The sequence below is a fragment of the Podarcis melisellensis genome, assembly GCF_964234715.1.
Source record: "Podarcis melisellensis genome assembly, chromosome: 2".
Classification (NCBI taxonomy): Eukaryota; Metazoa; Chordata; class Lepidosauria; order Squamata; family Lacertidae; genus Podarcis; species Podarcis melisellensis.
The window spans coordinates 22,357,912-22,381,679 of record NC_138529.1 but is presented as its reverse complement, the minus strand read 5'-3'; the positions used below and the strand labels follow the sequence as shown (position 1 = coordinate 22,381,679).

General features: G+C 44.9%; 1 protein-coding gene across 3 annotated transcripts in view; it reads left to right on the top strand.

The window, feature by feature from the left end:
• Positions 1-23,768, top strand: part of CACNG5 (calcium voltage-gated channel auxiliary subunit gamma 5) — a 56,367-nt gene that overhangs the window by 21,852 nt on the left and 10,747 nt on the right. For 2 of the 3 annotated variants that reach the window (XM_081899890.1, XM_081899891.1), the window contains exons 2-3: positions 20,316-20,551; positions 22,311-22,397. In XM_081899890.1, coding sequence (XP_081756016.1) covers positions 20,316-20,551; positions 22,311-22,397 — 323 coding nt within the window. Of the gene's footprint in view, positions 1-20,315; positions 20,552-21,796; positions 22,002-22,310; positions 22,398-23,768 lie in introns of those variants that run through there. The other variant, XM_081899892.1, reaches the window with a different exon arrangement.

Below are 23,768 nucleotides of genomic sequence, written 5' to 3'. Positions count from 1 at the left end.
TTCCATACATCAATACAGTCTTAACGTCATTAATCTTCACCAATCTGCCTCCTTTCTCAAAACCTCTAAGGAGATTCACCAGGAATGCAGTCTGAAAATGAGTCCGTTCCTCCTCCCGGCTATAAATCCTTTGGCAAGATGGCAACTCCGAATTAATTGCTGTGCCATTCCAAAAGCTCTTATTGCTTCTCGGTCTCCATAAAGCATACTTTTGGTTAAAGTTTATCTCCACACAGACCTTAATCATCCTGCTTGGGTCAGTTCAACCGACGATTCTAATGAGGAGGGGTTCTTGTAAATCACATAGAAGGAAAGTAAAAAAGGTTTCCCCCATTCAGTCCTGTTGTCAACATACCCAGCCTTTGGTGTATCTTCATCGTAAAATATTCCTGTTTCTCCAACCCGTCGTCTTCTTTCGCAGAGGTCACTTAAATTAGCAGACTTCACTCCCCTTCTTCACTTGAAATATGTGCATTTGCTTCTTTTGTAATTAATTATTCCAAATTGCTGCAGCTAGTGCGCGATCAGAGACAGCGTCCAGGAGAGCCGAGGTCCACACGGGGGCATTCTGCCTAGGGCCCTCACCCCCTTCTTTCAAATTAGGGGGTGATTTATGGGCACAGCAGGCAAGGGCAGTGTTCCCCATTTCCTTGGGGCAACAAGGGAGGCTGCCTACTCCCATAACAGCCTCTTAATTACCCCGTGTGGGTCGGAGAGATGGTATTGTCGACCATCTTCCAATGCGCCCCTAGTGCCCCCCAGGATGTCCCTATTTTCCTTGGAGAAATGTTGGAGGGAAAGTTGCTCTGTCACACATGTGCACAGGTGTGCACTCCCTCTGACACGATTACTGCGTCAGATTATTCATTGTTTCAACCACCACCAACTTGAGCTAGGGGAACATTTGCCCTACTTCAAAGAGGACAGGCCTCTCTTTGAAGGAGTGTCCAGTTGAAGCATCTATTAAAGATAAAGAACCAATGCAAGGGAGAGCAAGAAAAGCCTTGAAGTGGACACATGGGTAATCTGGAATCTACACACACACAAATTATTATTGTTGTTGTTGTTGTTATTTATTTGTATCCTGCCCATCTGGCTGGGTTTCCCCAGCCACTCTGGACGGCTTCCAACAAAGCTTAAAAATACATTAAAATGTCACACATTTAAAACATTTTTAAAAAACGCTGTGAAAATGCTTTTCAAAAAAAATCATTTTGAAAAATGTATTGAATTTTGCATAGCTCATTGTCGCCATCTATTGTCACATTTGTATATCGCACATCACATTTAAAACGTATAATTTGCAGCTGTGTAGCAGAGTCCCAGGTCACAGTCATCTTCCCCATTCTTGGTAAGATTTATTATGCTTCTGTTTAAATCACAGCAATTATTTCTGCATTGGTGTATAGCCATATGAATTAGCATGCACAACATGTAACTAGTCACTCTACTCCTTGCCGTATGTACCCACATTTTAAACCACAAATAGAGGAAAATAAAGTGGGTGGGGATGAGAAATCTATAGGCTAGCCTTTGAATTGGCATTCTGGCAGGCGTTTGCCTGCTAAGGTCTTACGGTCTTGCTCATTGCGGCTTCTAAATGGATGTTTGATGTGTGTTTGCTGTTGGATTCTTTCCATCTCTGATATATATTTTTAGTGTACTGTGGTTTTAAAATGTTGCTAAAGAGCCCTGAGTAGTACATTGACATTAGAAGGGCAGGGATAGTTATTTCTAGATAAACAAAATAAAATAAACAAGGGGTATTCCGTTCAGTCAGCCTTACCAACAAATCTGTGGCCTGGATTTGTTACCAACAAATCTGTGGCCTGGATGTTAAATGAAGTATTAGTAAAATAATTCCATGCCAGGCCATGTGTTTTTAGGCTGGAATCGGCAAACTGCAGCAAGGAGCATTGCAAATGTTGATTTTTGACAAAGGCTAAAAATGGCTTAGAGTTTGGTGCCCACCAGAACTGGCAGGGCTGCTAGGAAGTCAAGGGGGTGTGACTGTGAGGTCACAGGGGTGTGACTGTGAGGTCACAGGGGTGTGACTGTGAGGTCACAAGGGTGTGACTGTGAGGTCACAGAGGTGTGGGGAATTGTTCTGGTTTTCTCTCCATCCTCTTCCCTTGCGAAGATGTAGATATGTAAGCATTGCAGTTGTACAATATACCTAGCATCCAACTAAGCGTTTTGTGAAGTATTTTGCTTTGGTTGAGAGAGGGTTTTGGCTGCCACAATTGCTTCTCTGATTGGAGAAAAATTCTGCCCTTTTCTTACCTAAGACACTTGGTTGTGAGAATTTCTGTCACAATTGCAAGCACAGATTCATGCCACAATAACTATAGAGTGGTACCTTGGATTACAGACGCTTCAGGTTACAGACTCCGCTAACCCAGAAATAGCACCTCAGGTTAAGAACTTTGCTTCAGGATGAGAGCAGAAATCACGTGGCGGCAGTGGGAGACCCCATTAGCTAAAGTAGTACCTCAGGTTAAGAACAGTTTCAGGTTAAGAACGGACCTCCAAAATGAATTAAGCTCTTCCTCCTCCTCCTCCTCTTCTGCTCTTCCTTGCCTCTCCTTACCATCACATCCAAGCCATTCTTCGGTGAACAGGTGGAAAATGGCTTGCCTTAGAGAAAGCTCTTGTCAGCTTGACAAAGCTGGTCCCTTCCCTAGCTGTTTGGGCAACCCCCAGAACCAAGTCCTTGCTGGGAATTGATTCCTTTAAGTAGAGTTTGCTGTGATTACAGGGCCCAGTGAGGAGCTGCATTGACAGAAAGGAAGGAGCTGCCTTCTTGGCAGGGTGCCTTTTGAAAAGGCAGCGCTTTAGACATTGTAAAGGTAACAAAAAACGGAGCTAATGATTTCATCCTACCGCAGGGACATTAACACACAAGGTGCTTGTTCCGCCCAAGCCTCTTTTGTTTCCGTGTTTTCTTTTCCTTTTGAATTCGCAAAATGACACATGTTCCGGCTAATTTTAGTGGCAAATGTGACTCTTTTGTAGGTGGGAATGCTTTGCACTGTTGCAGCAAGGTTTAAATTAAAGCACAGGACTTAACCGAGAGTTGCTGCCTACAAGACTAGGTTAGGAGGGTGAGGGAATAATTTATCGCTCAAGAGCTTCCGTTGCAGGCAAGGTGTGGCGTCTGTGCAAGAGACTCTTGAAGCCCAGAGTAGTTTAGGTATTGTTCTTCCTTTGTTTGTCTGTTTCTTCAAAGTAGGATCTTTACAAAGGAGGACAGCATCCTCAAAAGTAGAAGCAAGTAGAAGCTGTAGGGGCTGTAGAACGCGTTCTTCACAGAAAGAAGTGTGTGTATTGCGGACCCAACATACTTGAATATAACCACTCCTTCTGAAAGGCAAACTGTATCCCGAGACAGCTCACTCAATGTAACTTCTTCACAAGCATCTCTTATGAGCAATTATTCCCTGCTGTAGAGTGACAGTTCTCAAAATATATGGGGTTCCATTTCCCCAGAGCATGTTGAAGCCGCATGCTTCAGTTCCATTGCACAAGCTAAGCAGATCCGTGCCTTGATGAGAGGCCTTTTGGCAGACCCATTTCAGCTGCTACAAGGACCTCTTCATCTATCAGCAAGAATACATGTGGGCTTTAGAGGTACACTTGTCCAGGAGCTGGGATTGGCTGCAGTTCCGTGGCTGACCTTGACAGTCAATGTAGGTGGATGCTTGTCAAGAGTTGCCCATGGCCCACCACCAACCAACTGGAGATACTTGACGGTATCCCATTCCCCAAATAGAGGGGTGCCTGCTTGACATCTGGAACGTTTTTGAAGGAGGGGGCCAAAAGGAGTGCAAGAAGTTGTGATTCATCTCTCCAGCTCCTTTCAAGACAGGAGAGTGCTCAGAGACTCCTGGGGTGGTGTCTTTGTTTCCATCTGTGGAGCCACAACCCAGCCACAACCCCCTTCTGCTCCTCTTGGGCCCCACCAGCACCAGACATCTTGATGCTTGTCAGATAAGGAGAAGGAGTAGCTGCTGCAGTAGAAGCTACAATGGCTTGGAATGTGATGGCAAGACTCTTGGAATCTCGAGGGTTGTAGAGTTCACCACTGAATGGCAAATCTGACTTTGCTGTTGTGTGATGTAGTGATAGCTTCAGAGGGAGAACATGGTGTAATTATTATAGGTCCAAGTCATGTATAACACATAGTGCTTTCTAACAAATACACCCTTCTTCCATAGTACAGCCACTGATCAAAGCTATATTCCCTCCTGGTGGACACCTCCTCTTGAGCTATCAGCAGGGGGAGTGAGGCAGGGATGGCATGGGGCAATGACTTTCTAACAGTGTGCTAGGAGGACACATGTGGCAAATGTTCCAGTGAGGTTAGACAGCAGATGGTTGCTTGGCTTAGGGCACTTGTGACAAATCCCTACTTTTCCAGGTCGATCCTGCCAGGGAGATCAGTAGGTCACTGGTCAGTGTCACAAGAGAGGTGGCTTCTGGACACAGCCAAAATTCCCAGGAAAACACCTCTTTGGGTTGTTGCTGTTTCTTGGCTCCCTGGCATTAGGAATTCCCTCTGCAAGCATGCAGAACTGCTGCGGTGAAATGCTGTTGTTTCTGGGTTAAATTCTGCCCTCCTTTTCCACATGCCTAGTTGGCTTCAGTGAGATTAATTTTAAGTCTTGGCCTTTAAATAAGCCATTTCGGTATAAGTAGAGGCATTTCTTGCAAGGGCTTCCTCCATCTGCCAGCTCTTGGAAGTGCCTCTGTTAAATGTGAAGGCCAGCATCAGGGCTATTTCTGCTCTGTCCCAGTTCCTTGCAAGCTCCCATGTAGCCGTTTGATATATTCACTGAGTTGAACTAATCTCCATCTGGCACAATGTCCTTGCTGCAAAAAGTAGCAACTCCAGCTTTGCTTTTGGCACAAAAAGGTATTTAATCGATCGACATGCTAAGTTTGGCATAAGGCGGGGATAGCTTTGCGATGCAGAATCTTTTTAAAAAGAAGTAAAAGATCGACAACAAAAGAGGCAGACCAGGAATGGGGGACCTGTGACCCTCCAGGTATTCCGTCTCCCAGCAGCCCCAGACAACACGGCAAATGGCAAGAAATGATGGGAGTTGTGGTCTAATAACATATGGAGGACCAAAGGCTCCCGAGATGCCAGAACACAAGAGTCAGCATGAAGCTGATGTTGCAGGAATGATGCGGAAGGAGATCTCTGCGTGTTAAATTTCACATGGCTCACTAGCTCCTGTACTATTTTCAGAAGAAGCTTAGCAGGTCTCTCCACCCCCTGCCACCCCTTCCATGGTTGGTAAATATTACTCAAATTTAAGGAATCTGCATTTGCAGATCAGCATGGCTCTTGCTTATGGTTATGGGCTCGTAAACTTATGGTTACAAAAATGTACTGCCGATGTCAAAGCTGAACTTTGTGTAGCAGATGGTATCCATCGAAGCACATTGATTTAGTCATTTTCCCATTCAGTGGATCTCTCTATACCCGGCATGGGGAAACTCCTGTCCTCAGAGGAGCAAATTTCAGGTCTGTTGAGAAAGGAAAACTCTGTTTCTGCTTCCCCTTTGTGGGCCCTATCTAGTTCCACAATACAGTTGTACACTGGTACCTCGGGTTACAGACGCTTCAGGTTACAGACGCTTCAGGTTACAGACACTTCAGGTTACAGACTCCGCTAACACAGAAATATTACCTCAGGTTAAGAAATTTGTTTCAGGATGAGAACAGAAATCGTGCAGCGGCGGCACAGCAGCAGGAGGAGGCCCCATTAGCTAAAGTAGTGCTTCAGGTTAAGAACAGTTTCAGGTTAAGAACAAACCTCCAGAACAAATTAAGTTCTTATCCCAAGGTACCACTGTACCTTGGAAGTTGAACAGAATCCATTCCAGAAGTCCGTTCGACTTCAAAAAGTTAGAAAACCAAAGTGCGCCTTCTGATTGACTGCAGGTAGCTCCCTTCAGCCAACTGGAAGCCACAGAAGCCCCATCAGATGTTCGGCTTCCAAAAATAGTTCGCAAACTGGAACACTCACTTCCAGGTTTGTGGTGTTCGGGGGGGGGGGCCAAAACGTTTGAGAACTAAGCTGTTCGAAAACCAAGGTACAACTGTACTTTTTTTGTGGAGTGCCCAGATTACAGAGAATGCAGTCATTACAGAGGGTGGAACTTTGATCTTGTGCAGAATCTCTTCTATCTGTTCTCAATTATATGAAAGAGTTCTTAGCCAGGACTGTCCCCATCATATGGTAGAGTCAGGCAGTCAATGCAAGGAGCAGCAGCAGTAGGAAGGGCTTTATGTTTTCCCTGTGGCTTCGCCTCTGTCTTCAGGTGCAGTGGAGAACGCTGACCTTTTGTCAGTAACAATCAGTAAAATTATTGTTAAATTTATCCTACCTTTCCTCCAAAGAGCTCAAAGTGGCCTACATGGTGACTGGCCCAAAGTCACCCAGTGAGCTTTTTGGCAGAGTGGGAATTTGAACTCTGGTCTCCCAGGTCCTGGTCCAACACTCTAACCACTAGACTACAGTGGATCTAACATTATTTGCTGACCATGAGGCTCACGGATGTGATGTGCAAATGTTGCTATTCAGCACTCAGTAAAGAAACAAGAAAGAAGGGAATCTATGGGAGAAAGCAATATCTCTGTTCCTTCTTAGCTGAGTCTTGCCACCGCGGAGGCAACCAGTACACCATGAACTCAAGCAATATTTTTGCCTGCAAAGCAATCCGACCATTCTTCTTGTCGAGAAAAGCAGCAAGGAAGATCAAGCTTGCCAAATGTCTGCTTCCCAGCTGGTGCCATAGGCTCTTGCTCACAAGGATGACAGATGTGTAGATGAGATTTGCAATGCCAGCTCCAAAGTGTACTTGGGAAGTGTAACAAACTGTAAGAAAGCCTTGCCTCTAGATCATTTACACTCAACTCAGGGGTTTTTCCCCCGTGTTCTCAGAGCACTGGTTCTTTGTCAAGGTGTAACCTTTTATATAAGGGACGCGGGTGGTGCTGTGGGTTAAACCACAGAGCCTAGGGCTTGCCAATCAGAAGGTTGGCGGTTCGAATCCCTGCAATGGGGTGAGCTCCCGTTGCTTGGTCGCAGCTCCTTCCAACCTAGCAGTTCAAAAGCACGTCAAAGTGCAAGGAGATAAATAGGTACCACTCCGGCGGGAAGGTAAATGGCATTTCCGTGCGCTGCTCTGGTTCGCCAGAAGTGGCTTAGTCATGCTGGCCACATGACCCGGAAGCCGTACACTGGCTCCTTCGGCCAATAAAGCAAGATGAGCGCCGCAACCCCAGAGTTGGCCACAACTGGACCTAATGGTCAGGGGTCCCTTTACTTTAACCTTTTATATAAATATTAAAGTGGGAGCTCCCCCCCAAGTCCTTGCTAATTTCTATGGCACTTGTCAACGCACAAAGTGCTTTCCAGAGCTTACCCTGATATTACCTTGATTGTCTTTAAAACAGTCTCATTGGATAAAAGTAGGCCAGCTGGCCATATTGCCCAAGACCACCTAATAAATGTTATTCTTTAGTGCATAGATTGGTTGAGTCTTGTTTTCCGTATTTGAGTCTACCCTGCTATTTGCTATACCATACTCATTCTCTGTGTATTCAGCAACCCTCCAAATGAGGGACTGCTCACCTTGAGAGACAGTGTGACCCTGAAAGTGTTTGTAGATCCAGTGACCCACCCTACCTTTCATCAGTTTATATTAGTGTACTAGCTGTGTCTCCTCCTGGGACAGAGATATAGCTAAGCCAAAGTTACTTATGCTCAGGGGTGCCAACTTAACCCCCATATGGGGGGGTGCCTCACGTGACGTGTTGCATCCTGATCCTGCCTAGTGCACTGTTGGGGAATGAGTGTGGAGCTGAGCCTCCTTATGCCTGAGCAATATCAGGTGGGGAGGAGCAGGCAGAATGGGGCACAGGGTTTTGGGGGGTAGCCCCCTCCTTGAAAATTTCTGGGGGGGCTGAAGACCCCTCAGCCCCCACTACTCGGTGCCCCTGCTTATGCTCTAGTAAGCTCCATTTTGGGTTACCACAACATGTTGAATGTGGGGAAGCCTTTGGCCACAATTCAAGAAACTGCAGCTAGGTCAAAATACCAGGCTGTTAACTGGGACCAGATGCTGGGGTCACCTGTACGGAAGCATCTTCACTGTCTCCTGGTCCATTTCCAAGCTCAACTCAATTCAGCTGAGTTTTACTCAGAATGAACCTGTTAAAATTAAGGGACCTAACCTTGTCATGTTCAGTAATTGAAATTGGTCTACTCTTCGTTAAACACCACCCCCAAAGTCCCATGTGCTTTATTGCCCAAGAACTTGTTAGGCTGTCATGCCCATATTGTTCATCCAATCACGGAGATTTCAGAATCTCTTCCATGTGCCTCCGCCATGTAAGGTAAGGCAAATGAGTACCTGGTCAGGTGTGGCGCCCCCTTTCTGGAATGCTGTCCCTAGGAAATCTCTCCTGGGACGTAATATGTTGTCATAGCACCAAGGAAAGATATCTGTATTCTTCCATGTTTGTTGTAACCATTTGGTTACTGTGATAATTTTATCATCTCTTATCTCCTTATTAGGTTTTATGTGATGTTTGTTCTTGGTGCTTTAATGATTTTAAGGCTGAATGTACTGTGTTTTTCTTTTTAAGGTTGGCAGTCCTAAGGGGAATTGGGTGCTGAAGCTACAGGGATAAAAATGTAACAGAAAAATCATGTCGGTGTAAAATGAAATAAAGATTGGGAAAGCTAGTGTGCTTTTGCGTGGAACTAGAACATGCAAGTGGGATAGTATATTTAAAATAAAGCAGACATTTATGCTACACAAATTTTATTTATCTCTAGAAAAACTTGTTTCCATATACGGTACACATCAATCCTATTTGCTTAACACAGATATAGTCTGTTCTGAGATAGGCAGCTTTTTCAGAAGAAGAAAGATATCTTCATGAGCCAAGGGAGGGAGATCTTTAAAAGTTGTCTTTGATGTGAGAATAAGCAGTGTGCATGGATTTGACCGGCACCTTCTATGTTCTGCCTTTTGGACAATGTGAGCAGAGATGTTGCTGAACCAAAGCTAGCTTCCTTCTACCAAGTCTTTTAATAATAGCAACGAATAAGTCTGTTGTATTGAGTTAGCCTTACTCTTTGCTTTCTAGCTCTTTGACCTAGATAAGGTGGTATAGCACAGAGAATAATTTAAGTCAAGGCTCATCTGAGGTGGAGTTGGCTTAATGGAAGCCAGGAGTTGTTCATTTCTATAACTTGTTAAATATATTATGAGCCTAAGAGCAGAAATTATATCCAGAGGGTTTTCATCTGCCATATTGCATTCTGCTGATTAACTTGAAGAACATGAAAAAAGCAGCCTTTCCCTTTTTACCTTTGAACAATTTAAAGTTTTGGGGAGGAGGGAATCCAACAAGGTAACAGATGTAATTTGCACTCCACAGAAGCTTACTTGGGCCTTTGCTTATTGTGAAATTCAAAATTAGATAAGACACTTTCATGTTGCAATTTGTAAACATGTGTGAATAAACACCTAGGGGTTGCCCAGTGAATTGCACATAGCATTTGCATGTTCACATGAGAATGCTTTCAAAACCAGATTCCTTTTTTCAGTCCTTCCTGTATTTGTTGGGTAGTCTTTGTTGAGAGCCAGTGTGGTGTAGTGGTTAAGAGCGGTGGACTCGTAATCTGGTGAACCGGGTTCGCGTCTCCGCTCCTCCACATGCAGCTGCTGGGTGACCTTGGGCTAGTCACACTTCTCTGAAGTCTCTCAGCCCCACTCACCTCACAGAGTGTTTGTTGTGGGGGAGGAAGGGAAAGGAGAATGTTAGCCGCTTTGAGACTCCTTAAAGGGAGTGAAAGGCAGAATATCAAATCCAAACTCTTCTTCTTCTTCTTAAGCAAGAACATTCTGGCTTCCATTGGCGTGCATCTATCTACTAAGGAGCACGAGAGGATATTAGAATTTCAGTTCCAGAATCATTGGATTGTTGAATGACTCTGCTGCTTCCCACTCTGTGCCTCATCATAGTTGACTAGTTTCTAGCACCTTGTGTGTCTAGCACCCAGAACAAATCATTATGCTTATAATGGAGTGACTGGCTCTATTTTATTTCATTTGCTTTAAACAAAAATCTATAGGTGAGGTGATTACCACTTCATAGAGAGATACAAGCTCCTAGTTCTAGATACTAATTTATTAGAATCATAGACTTGGATAGTAGGAAAGGGACCCTAAGGATCATCTAGTCCAACCCCCTGCAATGCAGGAATATGCAGTTGCCCCATACGGGAATCGAACCTGCCACATTGGCATTATAAGCACCATGCTCTAACCAACTGAGCTATCCTGTGCAGGAGAGACAGAAACCCTGGGAGAAAAATAAAAGTTTGTATCTTCAGTGCTCTGACTACCAATCACTTGGGACTGTTTCAGAGCCATTTTTATAGTTATATTTTTATCTAATTCTATACATTAAAAAATAATAATACTTTTTTGTACTTTAAGACAAAATACAAAGGAATAAGACTGTAGCATGACCTCTGATGACACAACCAGAAACGTAGGAAAACATGACTTCATAAAAGATAGCATCTAATAACAATGTTAGTTCTTTATTTACATCTATAAATAGAATATAAACGCAATTTGAAAGAAATAAATTAACTGGTATTTTCTGAAAGAGCCTCCTTTTTTAGGATAAGAAAGGACAATGAATCTAAGTAAATAAAATGTGGTGGTCTTGGTGGCTAATAGAGTCTTTGGAAGCAGACTGAGCTGTGGAAATAAATGGAATAAATTAGGAGAGGCAGTTCAGATGCAGGGAGCAAACGGTGATCCTGGAATGTGGGAGTGAAATGATGTATCACTTAGCGAGGACAAAAAAAACACACACTGCAGAAACATTATTGGAAAGTATCTGGGCCATTGCAGATGGTAATTCTTTCACCCTCCGACTATGTGATCTTGGGATGAAGACGGCTTTCAGATGATTAGCTGTCAGCCAGTCTGCTCCCCATCTCTCTCCCACTTGACTCTTGGGGTTTTTTTCATGCTAGTTTAGGGCTTTCAGCTTTCCTTCCTGCATCAATGCTTCTCTTAAAGCCTTTGCTTAAAGCTAGCACTTCCAGGCTTGAGTTAGCACAAAGCACTGAAGGCAAAGTAGCATTGCTGGATCTCTGTAAGCATTTAGAATGTAAATGAAAATGCCATCCTGACAGTGGGATAGAAGTCAGTGGATATGTTCCCTAATTGGTAACTGGAGCACTGGGCACGCTAACATGATATTTCTCTCTTAGGACCCACCTTTTCTTCACGTTTAGAGTAGATTTGCATGGGGCAACATGGAACTTAACTCTCTCCTAAGTGAGGAGCACCTCAATGGCAAGTTAATGGGAAGGTGTTAAAAATGAGTGTGGAGTAACATGTCCCCCAACACCACAAAAAACCCACTAGTGCATGCACAAATGCATCTGTTGACAAAGACATTTCATGCAATAGTTCAGGGACCCCTGACCATTAGGTCCAGTTGTGGACAACTCTGGGGTTGCGGCGCTTATCCCGCTTTACTGGCCGAGGGAGCCGGCGTACAGCTTCCGGTCATGTGGCCAGCATGACTAAGCCACTTCTGGTGAACCAGAGCAGTGCACGGAAATGCCGTTTACCTTCCCACTGGAGTGGTACCTATTTATCTACTTGCACTTCATGCTTTTGAACTGCTAGGTGGGCAGGAGCAGGGACTGAGCAATGGGAGCTTACCCCGTTGCGGGGATTCGAACCGCCAACCTTCTGATTGGCAAGCCCTAGGCTCTGTGGTTTAACCCACAGCACCACCCGCGTCCCAGTTCAGGGGTAGTCAATCTTTTTATACCTACCGCCCACTAATGCATCTTTCTTGATGGTAAAATTTCCTTACTGCCCACCAGTGCTCAATGGAAGCAGGTTTCAGCTTGTGCTGTAGACCCCCCCCCCCCGCCGCCCACCTAGAATCCTGAAATGCCCACTAGTGGGCGGTAGGGACCAGGTTGACAACCCCTTCAATAGTTACATATTCCTTCTGATTTGCAAACCCTTTTTCCTGACACTTTTGTGTGCCGTTATGGCTGTCCCTTTTTTTGCCTTCGCTGCATTATTTTATCATCAGTAACTGATAAGCAGAATACATAAATATTGTATGTGTGCAGCCTTGCAGATGCACGTAGCATTTAAGGAATCTACAAAGAGAAAAGTCACAACCAGTAACATATTTTTTTGTTGCAAGGGGATTGGGAAATAGAACATGTAGGTATGATTCCACTGGAAGAGCAAACTTTTATGTCATTTGCTTCTTACTTAAAGGGTTATTTTAAGATTTTTAAAATACAGACTATAGAAAACAAGAAAGTGTTCTTCTTCTTCACACACTTCCACTTTTTAGCCTGTAATCTTAATCACACCAATGTGATCTTATAAAGCCTCAATTGATCTACTCTGGTCTCTTGTCATGTGCATGCGCCCTATTGTATTGCCCTTGTTCCCATAATCTGGAGCAGGAGTCAGCAAACTTTTTCATCAGGGGGCCAGTCTACTGTCCCTCAGACCTTGTGGGGGGGGCTATATGGGGGGGGAATGAATGAATTCCTATGCCCCACAAATAACCCAGAGATGCAATTTAAATAAAAGCACACATTCTTGTTGTGTAAAAACACCAGGCAGGCCCCACAAATACCCCAGAGATGCATTTTAAATGAAAGGGCACATTCTACTCATGTAAAAACATGCTGATTCCCGGACCGTCCATGGGCCGGATTTAGAAGGCGTTTGGGCCGGATCCGGCCACCGGGCCTTAGTTTTCCTACCCATGATCTGGGAACCTATGGGGCATAGCATTGCAGGCACCTGAGGGCAGTTTATGTAAGTAGCTGATAAAATGCTGCATTTTCAGGACCCTGGATAGCTCCAATCATACAGTTTCCTCTGTTGAGGGTCTGGAGCTCAAGGGAGACCTTTTATTCCTCTTGGGCCAGACTACCCTTCCCAGATTCTGTCCACTTTCTGAAGAAGCCCTCTGGTCTAGCACTTCATCGTCTCTCACTCAGCTCCTACCTTGTGCATGGATTGTGCTGGTGAGCAGGCACTGGGAAGCCCAAGGCCCCTTGGTGCATGATCTCTTATGAGAATCTGGCTGAATCTATCTTAGGGTTCCAGGTTGGGGGTCTCTAGCTCAAAGGGTTCCTGTTGAGAAGTTGAGAGCTTAGGCTTGGTGTCAGGGTCTGAGACTGGGTTTAGCTCCTTTGTAGTTTGTGTCAGTGACATTTCACATCTCGCTGGTGTATTCTCCTCTGAGTCCCAGGTTCTGCTCTGATCTCAGGAATTTCTGGTTCCCAGAAGTGGCCTCTATGAAGAACCATTCTGGAGATTCAACTATCCCTTTCCCCCCTCCCAAGAGAGGGTTTTAGATCTGGATGGGGAACAGCAACCATTGTAAGAGACGATGGAGAGAACTGACTCAAATAGATGGCATGCACATCAAATAAGACAGCTTAGACAGGGTCTGATTGCATTGGTCACAGCAGTCGGAGTGTTTCTATGGAGGTTTAAGGTTCTAGATTCTTGAATACGTGGGTCTACAAAGCAGATGGCTCTGAACACATGGCATTCCGATCACTGACCACTCAATGCACAGATTCTCACAGAAACTCATTTCACATTCTGAGCCATAAATATTTTTTTTGGGGGGGGGTGATGCCACACGATTCATGATGAGCAGCATGGTGCTGGAAAAACACATTCAGAACTAGGTAGAGCAAACTTCAGTGACATCAGTACTATTTGTATACATTAATACTGTACATGTTGTGCTCTCTAGCTCACAGGCAATTTAGATTTGCCTGTACCTGACTTGAGCAAACTACCAAGAAAATTCCTTTTTTGGCCAAATATTTTGCTTAGGAGAGTTTAAAAAGTGATAGGCCAGAGCAAATCAAGTGGGATGTGCTGAAGGAACTCCCCAAGGAGAAAATCCTCCAGCTACTATTTTGATGGCATTTTAGGCCATTTTGCAAATAAGTGGTTATTGTGTTGTTTGATCTCAGATTATGTAGTAGAATGATTGCTGGCTTGCCTTACTCCAAGTTTGAGCATTTCACATGCAGCCGGTTCCACTCTCCCTCAAAGTCTAAAAATTGGTGTCTTCCCTGACTGGTCTAAGTGGTGCTCATATTGAAGCTAATTTTTTGCCCTTGTCTTAATCAGAGTGGGTTCTTTTAAAGAGCTTAGCTTGAATAATCTTGTATCTGGGCTTCACTGTACTATATGTGTATATCACCCTCTTGGATCTGACATAAATCTCTCTAGCCTAAAAACTATGTAATGAAAGTTACTTACAGTGAAAGCCATAAAGTGCTTATGCCAGTTTTCTTGCACTTAAGCACCATAAGGGCAAGTCCTATGTGTTAATTATATTCTGCTGTTCTTCTACCATGCTCCAGGGCTTATAGGAACCTATGGAGGTTGCACAAACTGGTAACAGCCATATTTGTTTTGAAGAAAAGTTTTTTATTGATTGACATGTGGGGGTGTGTTGAATGGCCTTGCCACCCTCCAACATTCATAGGTACTTGCTTGAAAATTACATCCCTGAAATTGGGCCAGCTGTGCTAAGCAGAAGGAACTGGCACCTCACTATTCAACACAACTCTTTTGAAATAAGTCTCACTGGTGTCCATGGAAATTGCCTCTTGGGAGAAAGGAACGTGCTTAAGAACTTTGTCGGGTTTATTTTTGAGTGAACACAGATGGGGCTTTGGGGGTGGGGTGCTCCAAAGCTATCAATTATGAGCATACATTTGCAAGTGATTAATTTCAAAAAAAAGTCATCCAGTGTGCATTGACTGTCGCAATTAGCAGATTTGCCAACTGTGAACTTGAAACTTCCCTCTTAGCTTGATTCCAGCTTGCACATGCCAGAACTGAAGAACAGGTCTCTCTGCTAAAAAGCAGCATAGAAATTCTTGAAATAAATTAAATGCTAGAAATGAGGAAAATAGAAGGGTTGGGTCGTAAAAGGAAAGTAGTTTATAAAGAGCTTACTGCTGAGTGCTGAAACCTTGGGAAATAATATAGAAAAATATGCTCACTGCCATAGTTTGTGTGGGTCGCCCAGTGGTTGGTGAGATCCATTGAAACTAAGAACATAAGATCATAAGAAGAACTGACTGGATCAGGCCAATGGTTCATCTAATCCTGCACCCTCTTCTCACTGTGGCCAATCAGCATATGGGATTGAACTCTGGTCCTTGAGAGATTAGAACTGTTCGTTACCGCCATAAATGATGAATTTCATAAACAAGGTGTTTGCCAGCATATGTTCCGACTCTTCCTGCTCTGTACTTTCAAAATTAGTCACTTCCCTCCTCTGTTTAGGAACCAGCTCCAGGTTTTTTCGACTGTCAGTCCCTCCTCTGTTTTGTTTTTGTGCTCAGCTGTGATTCAATGATATCTTATGTAATGGTATCCCAGAGTAATATCTTCTTTGCCCTAGATGATGGGAAAGTGCCTAAAAGTTAGGTCTAGAGTCATTCCTGAACCATGGTCATCTTCCCAGTTGTGTAATGGTCGCACCCACTGTCAAATATGGTACCCTCCCAATGGTTTGGACTACAGCTCCTATCAGCCCCAGCCAGCATGGCCAAAGCTCAGGTTTGATGGAAGTTGTAGTACAAAATATCTGAGGGGCAAAGGTTTGGGAAAGGCTGGTCCATTAGACCAAATGTTGTGGCTTTTGGATCAAGCTCACTGAAGAAGCACAACAGTACAGCATGTAGATCCATGTTGGGGTTGACTGACTATTATGATGGATAGATATTACGTTTGTAACAGCCCTATTTGAGACCATTCCTGTTTCCAATCCCCCAGCTCTACGTATAACTGAGGTTGTGAAAAGGAGTTAATGACATGCCTTGACCTACTTACTGCTCCCGGTACAGTACATATGGCTTGAATTTTGACCTGTAGAAGAGCTTCTGGCATTTGGAAAGTTCCTTGTTTTTCTCTGCTAAAAAGCCTTCACTCTACCTTTGTAGCCTGGAACATATTACAAGGTGCATTCTCACGACAGGGGACACCCAACAGGCTAAAAGGTACCCAATCCTCTTCTGAGACTGAATGTTGTAGAGTAAAGTCAGTCGTGCTGGACAGGCACTTCTTTTAGGAAAGAAACTTGTCTGCCATTACTGATCTTTCGGTTGAGCTCCTCCATCCCAATATGCTCCCAGGGAATCTACAGTTCCTAAGGGATACAGTGGTGTATTGCCACCAACTGAAGGTGCTTTTCAGATGTCCATGACTCAACCTCGTCATGTCTCATTCAGCTAGGTTGCTGTTGATGTGGGCGTGCAAGAGGGGTGTGTGCAAGGGCAGGCCGTCCTCAGAGTGCCACCTGTTTGTTCTCTATTGTGGCTGGGTTGTTATCGGGTCAGCTGCATGCAACTGAATTGCAAGTGGGTTGTCAACATCGGACCCAGAAACAACTTGGATCAGCCAGTGCTGAAAATAATAATAATAATAATAATAATAATAATAATAATAATAATAATAATAATAATTTTTATTTATACCCCACCCTCCCCAGCAAGACCAGGCTCAGGGTGGCTAACACCAGGTATAAAACAATTGATTAAAATACAGCTTAAAAACAAGATTAAAATACCACATTAAAATGCAGCCTCATTTCAGTAGAAACTCAAATCAAAAACTTTTTGGAGATGAAAATGTCAAATCTTCACCAGGCCAACTATCCAGACTGATCCTACATGGGCCAGAAAAAAAGCCAAGGAAGTCCCCAAATAAGAGTTCCATCACAGAAGGAGAAAGGAAAAAGGATAGAGGGGAAGGGGATCAAGTTGATTCCAAGCCAAAGGCCAGACGGAACACCTCTGTCTTACAAGCCCTGCGGAAAGAAATCAGATCCCGCAGGGCCCTGGTCTCATGAGACAGAGTGTTCCACCAGGCCGGAGCCAGTGTTGAAAAGGCCCTGGCTCTGGTTGAGGCTAATCTGACTTCCTTAGGGCCCGGGACATAGGTATGCCCTGGTATCTGCGGGGCATACCAGGAGAGGCGGTCCCATAGGTATGAGGGTTCTAGGCCATGAAGGGCTTTAAAGGTCAAAACCAGCACCTTAAATCTGACCCTGTACTCCACTGGGAGCCAGTGCAGCTGGAAAAGCACTGGGTGAATATGCTCCCATGGCAGGGACCCTGTGAGACGCCTCGCTGCAGCATTCTGCAGCCACTGGAGTTTCTGGGACACCTTCAAGGGCAGCCCCGCATAGAGCATATTACAATAGTCAAGCCTGGAGGTGACTGTCACATCGATCAGGTGTCCTGTTTTTCATATTGATAGCAAGTGCCCCTAATGAGCCCCTTCGCTGTTTCACACAGCTCTGTCCTTTAGCAGACAATCCCTCTTCATCTCCATATAGCCAGAGACACTTAGTCCCGATGAATGTACTGACTATGGAAACCTTGAGATCTCTGTAGGAATTTCAAGCAGGTGATGTCCAATATGATGTGAGCCCTGCATTACATCAGCATCCATTTTCTGACTTTCAAAGCTTCCTGGTCAGAGAAGGCCTCTGGTAACTTGGGGTCTACATTGGACCATACGCCCTGCAGGGTGAGGGCTGCCTTCTTGTGTGTTTAAGTACAGCTTCGTAAGTAACTTACGTGACATTGTGATGATTGCTTCTCTAAAGGACTTGTGTGGCTGCTTCCTATTATTTAGGAGAGTTATGTGTTTGTTCCGGCAGAGAAAGGACAGAGGTGCAGCTCACAAACTGCACGTTACACATGCCAGAGTATCGAGACTTTGTGTGCTTTTCTCTGAACCAGTGCCAAAAAGGGCTAATTAACGGGAAGCCAAATGGCAGTGCTAGGAAAATATATATTGAAGGGGGGGACACTACCACAGTAATTTGTCATGCTACACTGCATTGCTGAGCCCCACATCTTCATAATATCCACATCAAGAATCCGCCAAGGGAGAGATTTGTCAGAGTCGAAGGCAGCGGGATTTCGAATCCTGTGTGAGAGGTGGCTGTCTCACTGTGCACGTATCACCAGTCCAGTGATGATAAAAGGACTCTGAGCATCTTGAAAGCTTGCAGTGTGGCCTGGCAAACGGCTTCTCTCTCTCTCTCTCGCTGATGTAATGGATGAGTGTTCAGTCTCGCCTCAAATCCACAAATTCGCTAGGCACCCAGGCAGCACAATTCTGTGCAGTAAGTCACACTACATTCAACAGAGCTTGCTCCCTAGTAAGTGCCTGTAGAATTGCAGCCTTAGGCAAGCCTCTCAGTACTGCTAGTGCAGTGGTTAGCAAACTTACCGCACCTCAGGCAGGTGTCTCCAGCACTGATTGCATGGCGGGCTGGAGGGCGGGGGAGCGCGTGCCCATACACGTGCCCACACACTACAGTGGTACCTCAGGTTACATACGCTTCAGGTTACATACGCTTCAGGTTACAGACTCCGCTAACCCAGAAATAGTACTTCAGGTTAAGAACTTTACCTCAGGATGAGAACAGAAATTGTGTTCTGGCGGTGCGGCGGCAGCAGGAGGCCCCATTAGCTAAAGTGGTGCTTCAGGTTAAGAACAGTTTCAGGTTAAGTACGGACCTATGGAACAAATTAAGTACTTAACCCGGGGTACCACTGTATTTCCGGCACACTTCCGGGTCAGAGGAGCACCGAAATAGCTTGTGCGCATGTGCACGGGCCTCCTCTGACCTGGATGTGCACCAGAAATAACGCTTGCGCATGCACACAAGCTATTTCCAGTGCTCCTCTGACCCGGAAGTGGGCAGCCATGCAGCACAGCGCCGGTAAGAGTGGGCGGTGGGGTTGCTGCGGGCCGGATAAATGAATCCCTTGGGCCTTATCTGACCCACGGGCCTTAGTTTGGGGACCCCTGTGCTAGTGGAAGCCCCTTACAAGGAATTTCACTCCCACTATGAGGCTTCTTCCCTCTCTAAGCCCCCTGAGTGCATTGTCTAAATTGGCTGGGGGTGGGGAGAGTGTGAGAAAAAACCCCAGAACAAAATAGAAGGGGAAGAGTGGGTAGATTGTTCCAACAGACAAGCAGAGAACTGATGGAGCAATCGGCTGATTACTCTGTCAAATTCCTCCTGATGTAAAGTCCCACCCCTCTTATATTTATATCCTGCCTTTATTCCAGGCAGCTCAAGGCAGTGTATGTGGTTCCCTGCCCCCACTTTTTAAAAAAAAATCCTCACCCCAGCCCTGTAAATTAAATTGCAAAGAATCTGTAATCCAGTATTTGTTGGGGGATGATATTCCCGAAACTACTGAGATTGTATCAGGATATTTAGCCAAGATTTTTAAAGTCAAATCTAAAATTACTTAATTTTATTTAATGGTGGCTATTGAGTCTTTTGTATGTTTTATGTCTTTAATATGTCTGGATTACCATTATTTTCATGGATGGTTTTCCTCCTATGGTTTTATTGTCTAAATTATGCCAATAAAGGCTGAATAAATGAATGAATGAATGGGGGGTGGGGAATAGGCCGAGAGATGACTGGGCTGAGAGTATTGCCTAGTGGCTAGAGCGTAAGCTCTAGTCTTATCCTCTTTCCACCATGCCACACTGGGATACTATTGTAATACTATGACTATACTATGTTACTATATGTAATACTATGACTCCATATGGACCCAGATGTCCAGGCTGAACGATGGGGGTGGAGATGCTCCTTCAGGTATACAGGACCGAGGCCGTTTAAAGGTCAGCATCAACACTTTGAATTGTGCTTGGAAATGTACTGGGAGCCAATGTAGGTTTTTCAGGACCGGTGTTATATGGTCTCAGCGGCCACTCCCAGTCACCAGTCTCATTGCCGCATTCTGGGTTAGTTGTAGTTTCTGGGTCACCTTCAAAGGTAGCCCCACCTAGAGCGCATTGCATTGAGCAGGCATAGGCAAGCTCAGCCCTCCATATGTTTTGGGACTACAACTCCCATCATCCCTAGCTAACAGGACCAGTGGTCAGGGATGATGGGAACTGTAGTCCCAAAACATCTGGAGGGCCGAGTTTGCCTATGCCTGGACACGAAGGGACATGACAATGGTGTGCCACATTCATTTTCAACTTATATGGGGCTTTTGTGCTGTTTCCCCACCGATAACTCTGATATCAAAGCGTGCACAGAAGGAGGGAAATTTCTGTTTCATTCAGTGCATGTAATGTCCCCAATTCACTGCTAACAGTTCTTGTATTCTTCTCTGCCCGTGCAGGAGTTCTCTTTTGTCCCGTCGGACCCTGATGCTTTTGGGAATGAGCACCTGTGGCAGAAAGGCCCTGACTCTGCTTAGCAGCGTGTTTGCCGTGTGCGGATTGGGACTCCTGGGGATTGCTGTGAGCACCGACTACTGGCTGTACCTGGAGGAAGGGATTATCCTGCCCCAAAACCAGAGTGCTGAAATCAAGATGTCTCTGCACTCTGGGCTCTGGAGGGTCTGCTTTTTGGCAGGTACTGTGCTTTATTGAAAAGTGAATCTGTTTTTGCTCGCTGTCCCTGTGGCTAGTCAAGGTTTCTGAGTCCTGTGAGTTGTGCATTTTGATTAAATTTAGAATTAAGGTCTGTGAAATATTCCAGTTATATCATGCATGGATATGTGCACAGTTTTAATTTCCACCACCTTGGGGTGGGGGTGGGGAGAATGGACAGGTGGCCCATTTTGAAGTTGTTGGAATATTCCAGTGAGTCACTGGATTGGTTCACATGTGCAATTCACTATGTGGATTTGCGTAGGCTCAAATATATATATATACACATCTGGCTGGGTTTCCCCGGCTACTCTGGGCTGCTCCCAACCGAATATTAAAAAGACAATACAGCATTAAACATTGTAAACTTCCCTAAACAGGGCTGCCTTCAGATGTCTTTTAAAAGTCAAATAGTTAATTATTTCCTTGACATCTGATGGGAGGGTGTTCCGCAGGGCAGGTGCCACTACCAAGAAGGCCCTCTGCCTGGTTCCCTGTAACCTCGCTTCTTGCAATGAGGGAACTACCAGAAGGCCCTCGGTGCTGGATCTCAGTGTCCGGGTAGAATGATGGGGGTGGAGACGCTCCTTCAGGTATACTGGGCTGAGGCCATTTAGGGCTTTAAAGGTCTGCACCAACACTTTGAACTGTGCTCGGAAACATACTGGGAGCCATTGTAGGTCTCTCAGGACTAATGTTATGTGGTCTCAGTGACCACATTATCCACTGCCATTGGCTAATGGAGTTCTCCTGCAGGGACATATCTTTGTGTAGTGAAATTTTCCCTCCCTCTCTTCTGCCTGTATGCCCCCAGATCTGATTTTGGGGTTCTCCCAATGCTCTGGAGCAGTTTGGGGACAAGGATGTACCAAGAAAGGGATGCAAGTGAAAGTCCTTTAGCAAACAGGACAACCCTTGCCTGCATTGAATCCAATAGGACTTACTTCGGAGTAGATATTTTTAGGATTGCACTGTAAATCCACCAACAATCAAACCATGGCAGGCTTTGGAAGAGGAATGAGGTGCATACATTGACCTCTGAGCACAATCCATTCATTATACCAGGGGTCCCCAAACTAAGGCCTGCAGGGCAGATAAGGCCTGAGGGACTTGTTTATCCAACCCACGACGCCCCCTGCTGCCCACTGCCTGCTCTTACCGGTGCTGCGCTGCGTGGCTGCCCACTTCTGGGTCGGAGAAGCCCCGGAAATAGCTTGTGCGCTTGTGGAAGCATTATTTGTGCATGCACAAGCCTTATTTCCGGTGCACATCCGGGTCGGAGGAGGCCTGTGCACATGCGTGCAAGCTATTTCTGGTGCTCCTCCGACCCGGAAGTGTGCCAGAAAAAGCATGTAGGCATGCGTATGGGCACACGCTCCCCCGCTCTCCGGCCCGCCGCACGATCGGCGCTGGAGACACCGGCCCGAGGCGTGGTAAGTTTGCTGACCCCTGCATTATACTCTTGTCATGAAGATGAAACCTGTGCTATTGCTATATCAGTGGAGTTTACATATTTCTAAGCAATATTTAAAATCGGGCTGCTTGGTTTCTGTTCTTTTACTTGTGATATTTTAAAGGGCCCTTAGCCACGCTAGACAAGTAAATACACCAATTACATAATTTGCAATTGTATGAATGGTTTAAAAGAAGCAAATAACCATCGCAGGGGATCCTGGTGGGAAGTATGGGGCTTGATGCCTTTGCTCCCCCAAAAAGTGTAAAATGGGCTTTTCCCATTCCAGGTGAAGAACGTGGGAGGTGCTTCACGATAGAATACGTCATGCCAATGAATGTCCAGCTGACATCTGAATCAACAGTCAATGTTTTAAGTAGGTGGTTATCTTTTCTTATGTGTTTATGCGTGTTCATTCTAACACTGGCTTTTCAGAGACGAGAAAAGAGGTCATGTGTTTTATCTTCAGAAAAGGACTGCATCAAAACATTGTGTATGGGAGAAGCCTTTGCTGTTTGCGTTGCTTCCTGGGTTTCTTTGTCAAAGGAAAATCAAGAGTTCATGAGCACATGTGGAAGGGAGACAGGAAGCCATTCCAATAGTCCTGCTAGGCTGGGCAGCTGTTTACATCAGCATCACAGTGTGACGTAGTTGTAGATCAATCCTTTCCACTTTAAGCAGCAAAGAGGATAGCAGACAGGTGTTTCAATCTCCTTGTAGCACAGAGATAATCTGGAACAACCCCCTTTTTCCATGGAAGCAAGGCACGACCTTTCTATCACAACGTTCAGCTAACTCTGTAACTTAACTGGAAATAAGTATCCATAGAGATGGGGTAGATGAGAACGTCACTTTTAAGCAAACGGATATATTTTTGCATCTTTCCAATTATTATATGGATCAGAATGTAATTAGCTGACAGATTTGGCTGCATAAACAAACCAAACTGCATCCTTTAAATGTGTGTTTAAACATAGAATGTGTTTAGAAATGTGTTGCATGTTGAGATAAAGCACAATATTTGTGTACTTTAGGATCACAGATGTGTTTGAGTACAAATTGAAATAGGAATTTTCATATGGCTTTTAAAAACAAGAGTAAACAGCGTAGATTTATGGGGAAATGAGTCTGAATGGGTGGGAGGGGCTTATGAATAAACACATGCAGAACTGGCACAGGGCAGAAATAGATTTCTGTGCACGGAGAACTTGCAGGCACCCCAGGAGAAGGTTTAATAAGTGGTACATAACTCAGGAATATGTGAAGGGCTGTAGGCTAACAGAGGAGGTGGGTGGGATTATGCTCCCATAGGGTCCCACAGACACTGCAAATAATAGAGTTGTATCAGGGTTACTGGGAGGGAAGCAAACATTTTGTAAAGTTGAGGACTGTATGTAGCGATGTTCACCTTGGAGCCACAGAAGCTGTTCAGTCTTAAGTTTCTAAGGCAATTTTTTTCCTGTGTTCCAAATGCTTCATTGTGCTTGGGAGCTAATCTACTACCTTTAGTATCACAAGATTGTCTTGAGAGCACTTGGACAGTGCCTCAACTTCCATCAGCCCCAGCCAGCATGGCCAATGGTCAGAGATGATGGGAGGAGTAGTTCACCAATGTCTCGCAAGCCAAAGGTTCCAGCCACTCTAGGTGGCTCCCAACAGAATATTAAAAACACGATAGAACATCAAACATTAAAAACTTCCCTAAACAGGGCTGCCTTCAGGTGTCTTCTAAAAGTCAGATTGTTGT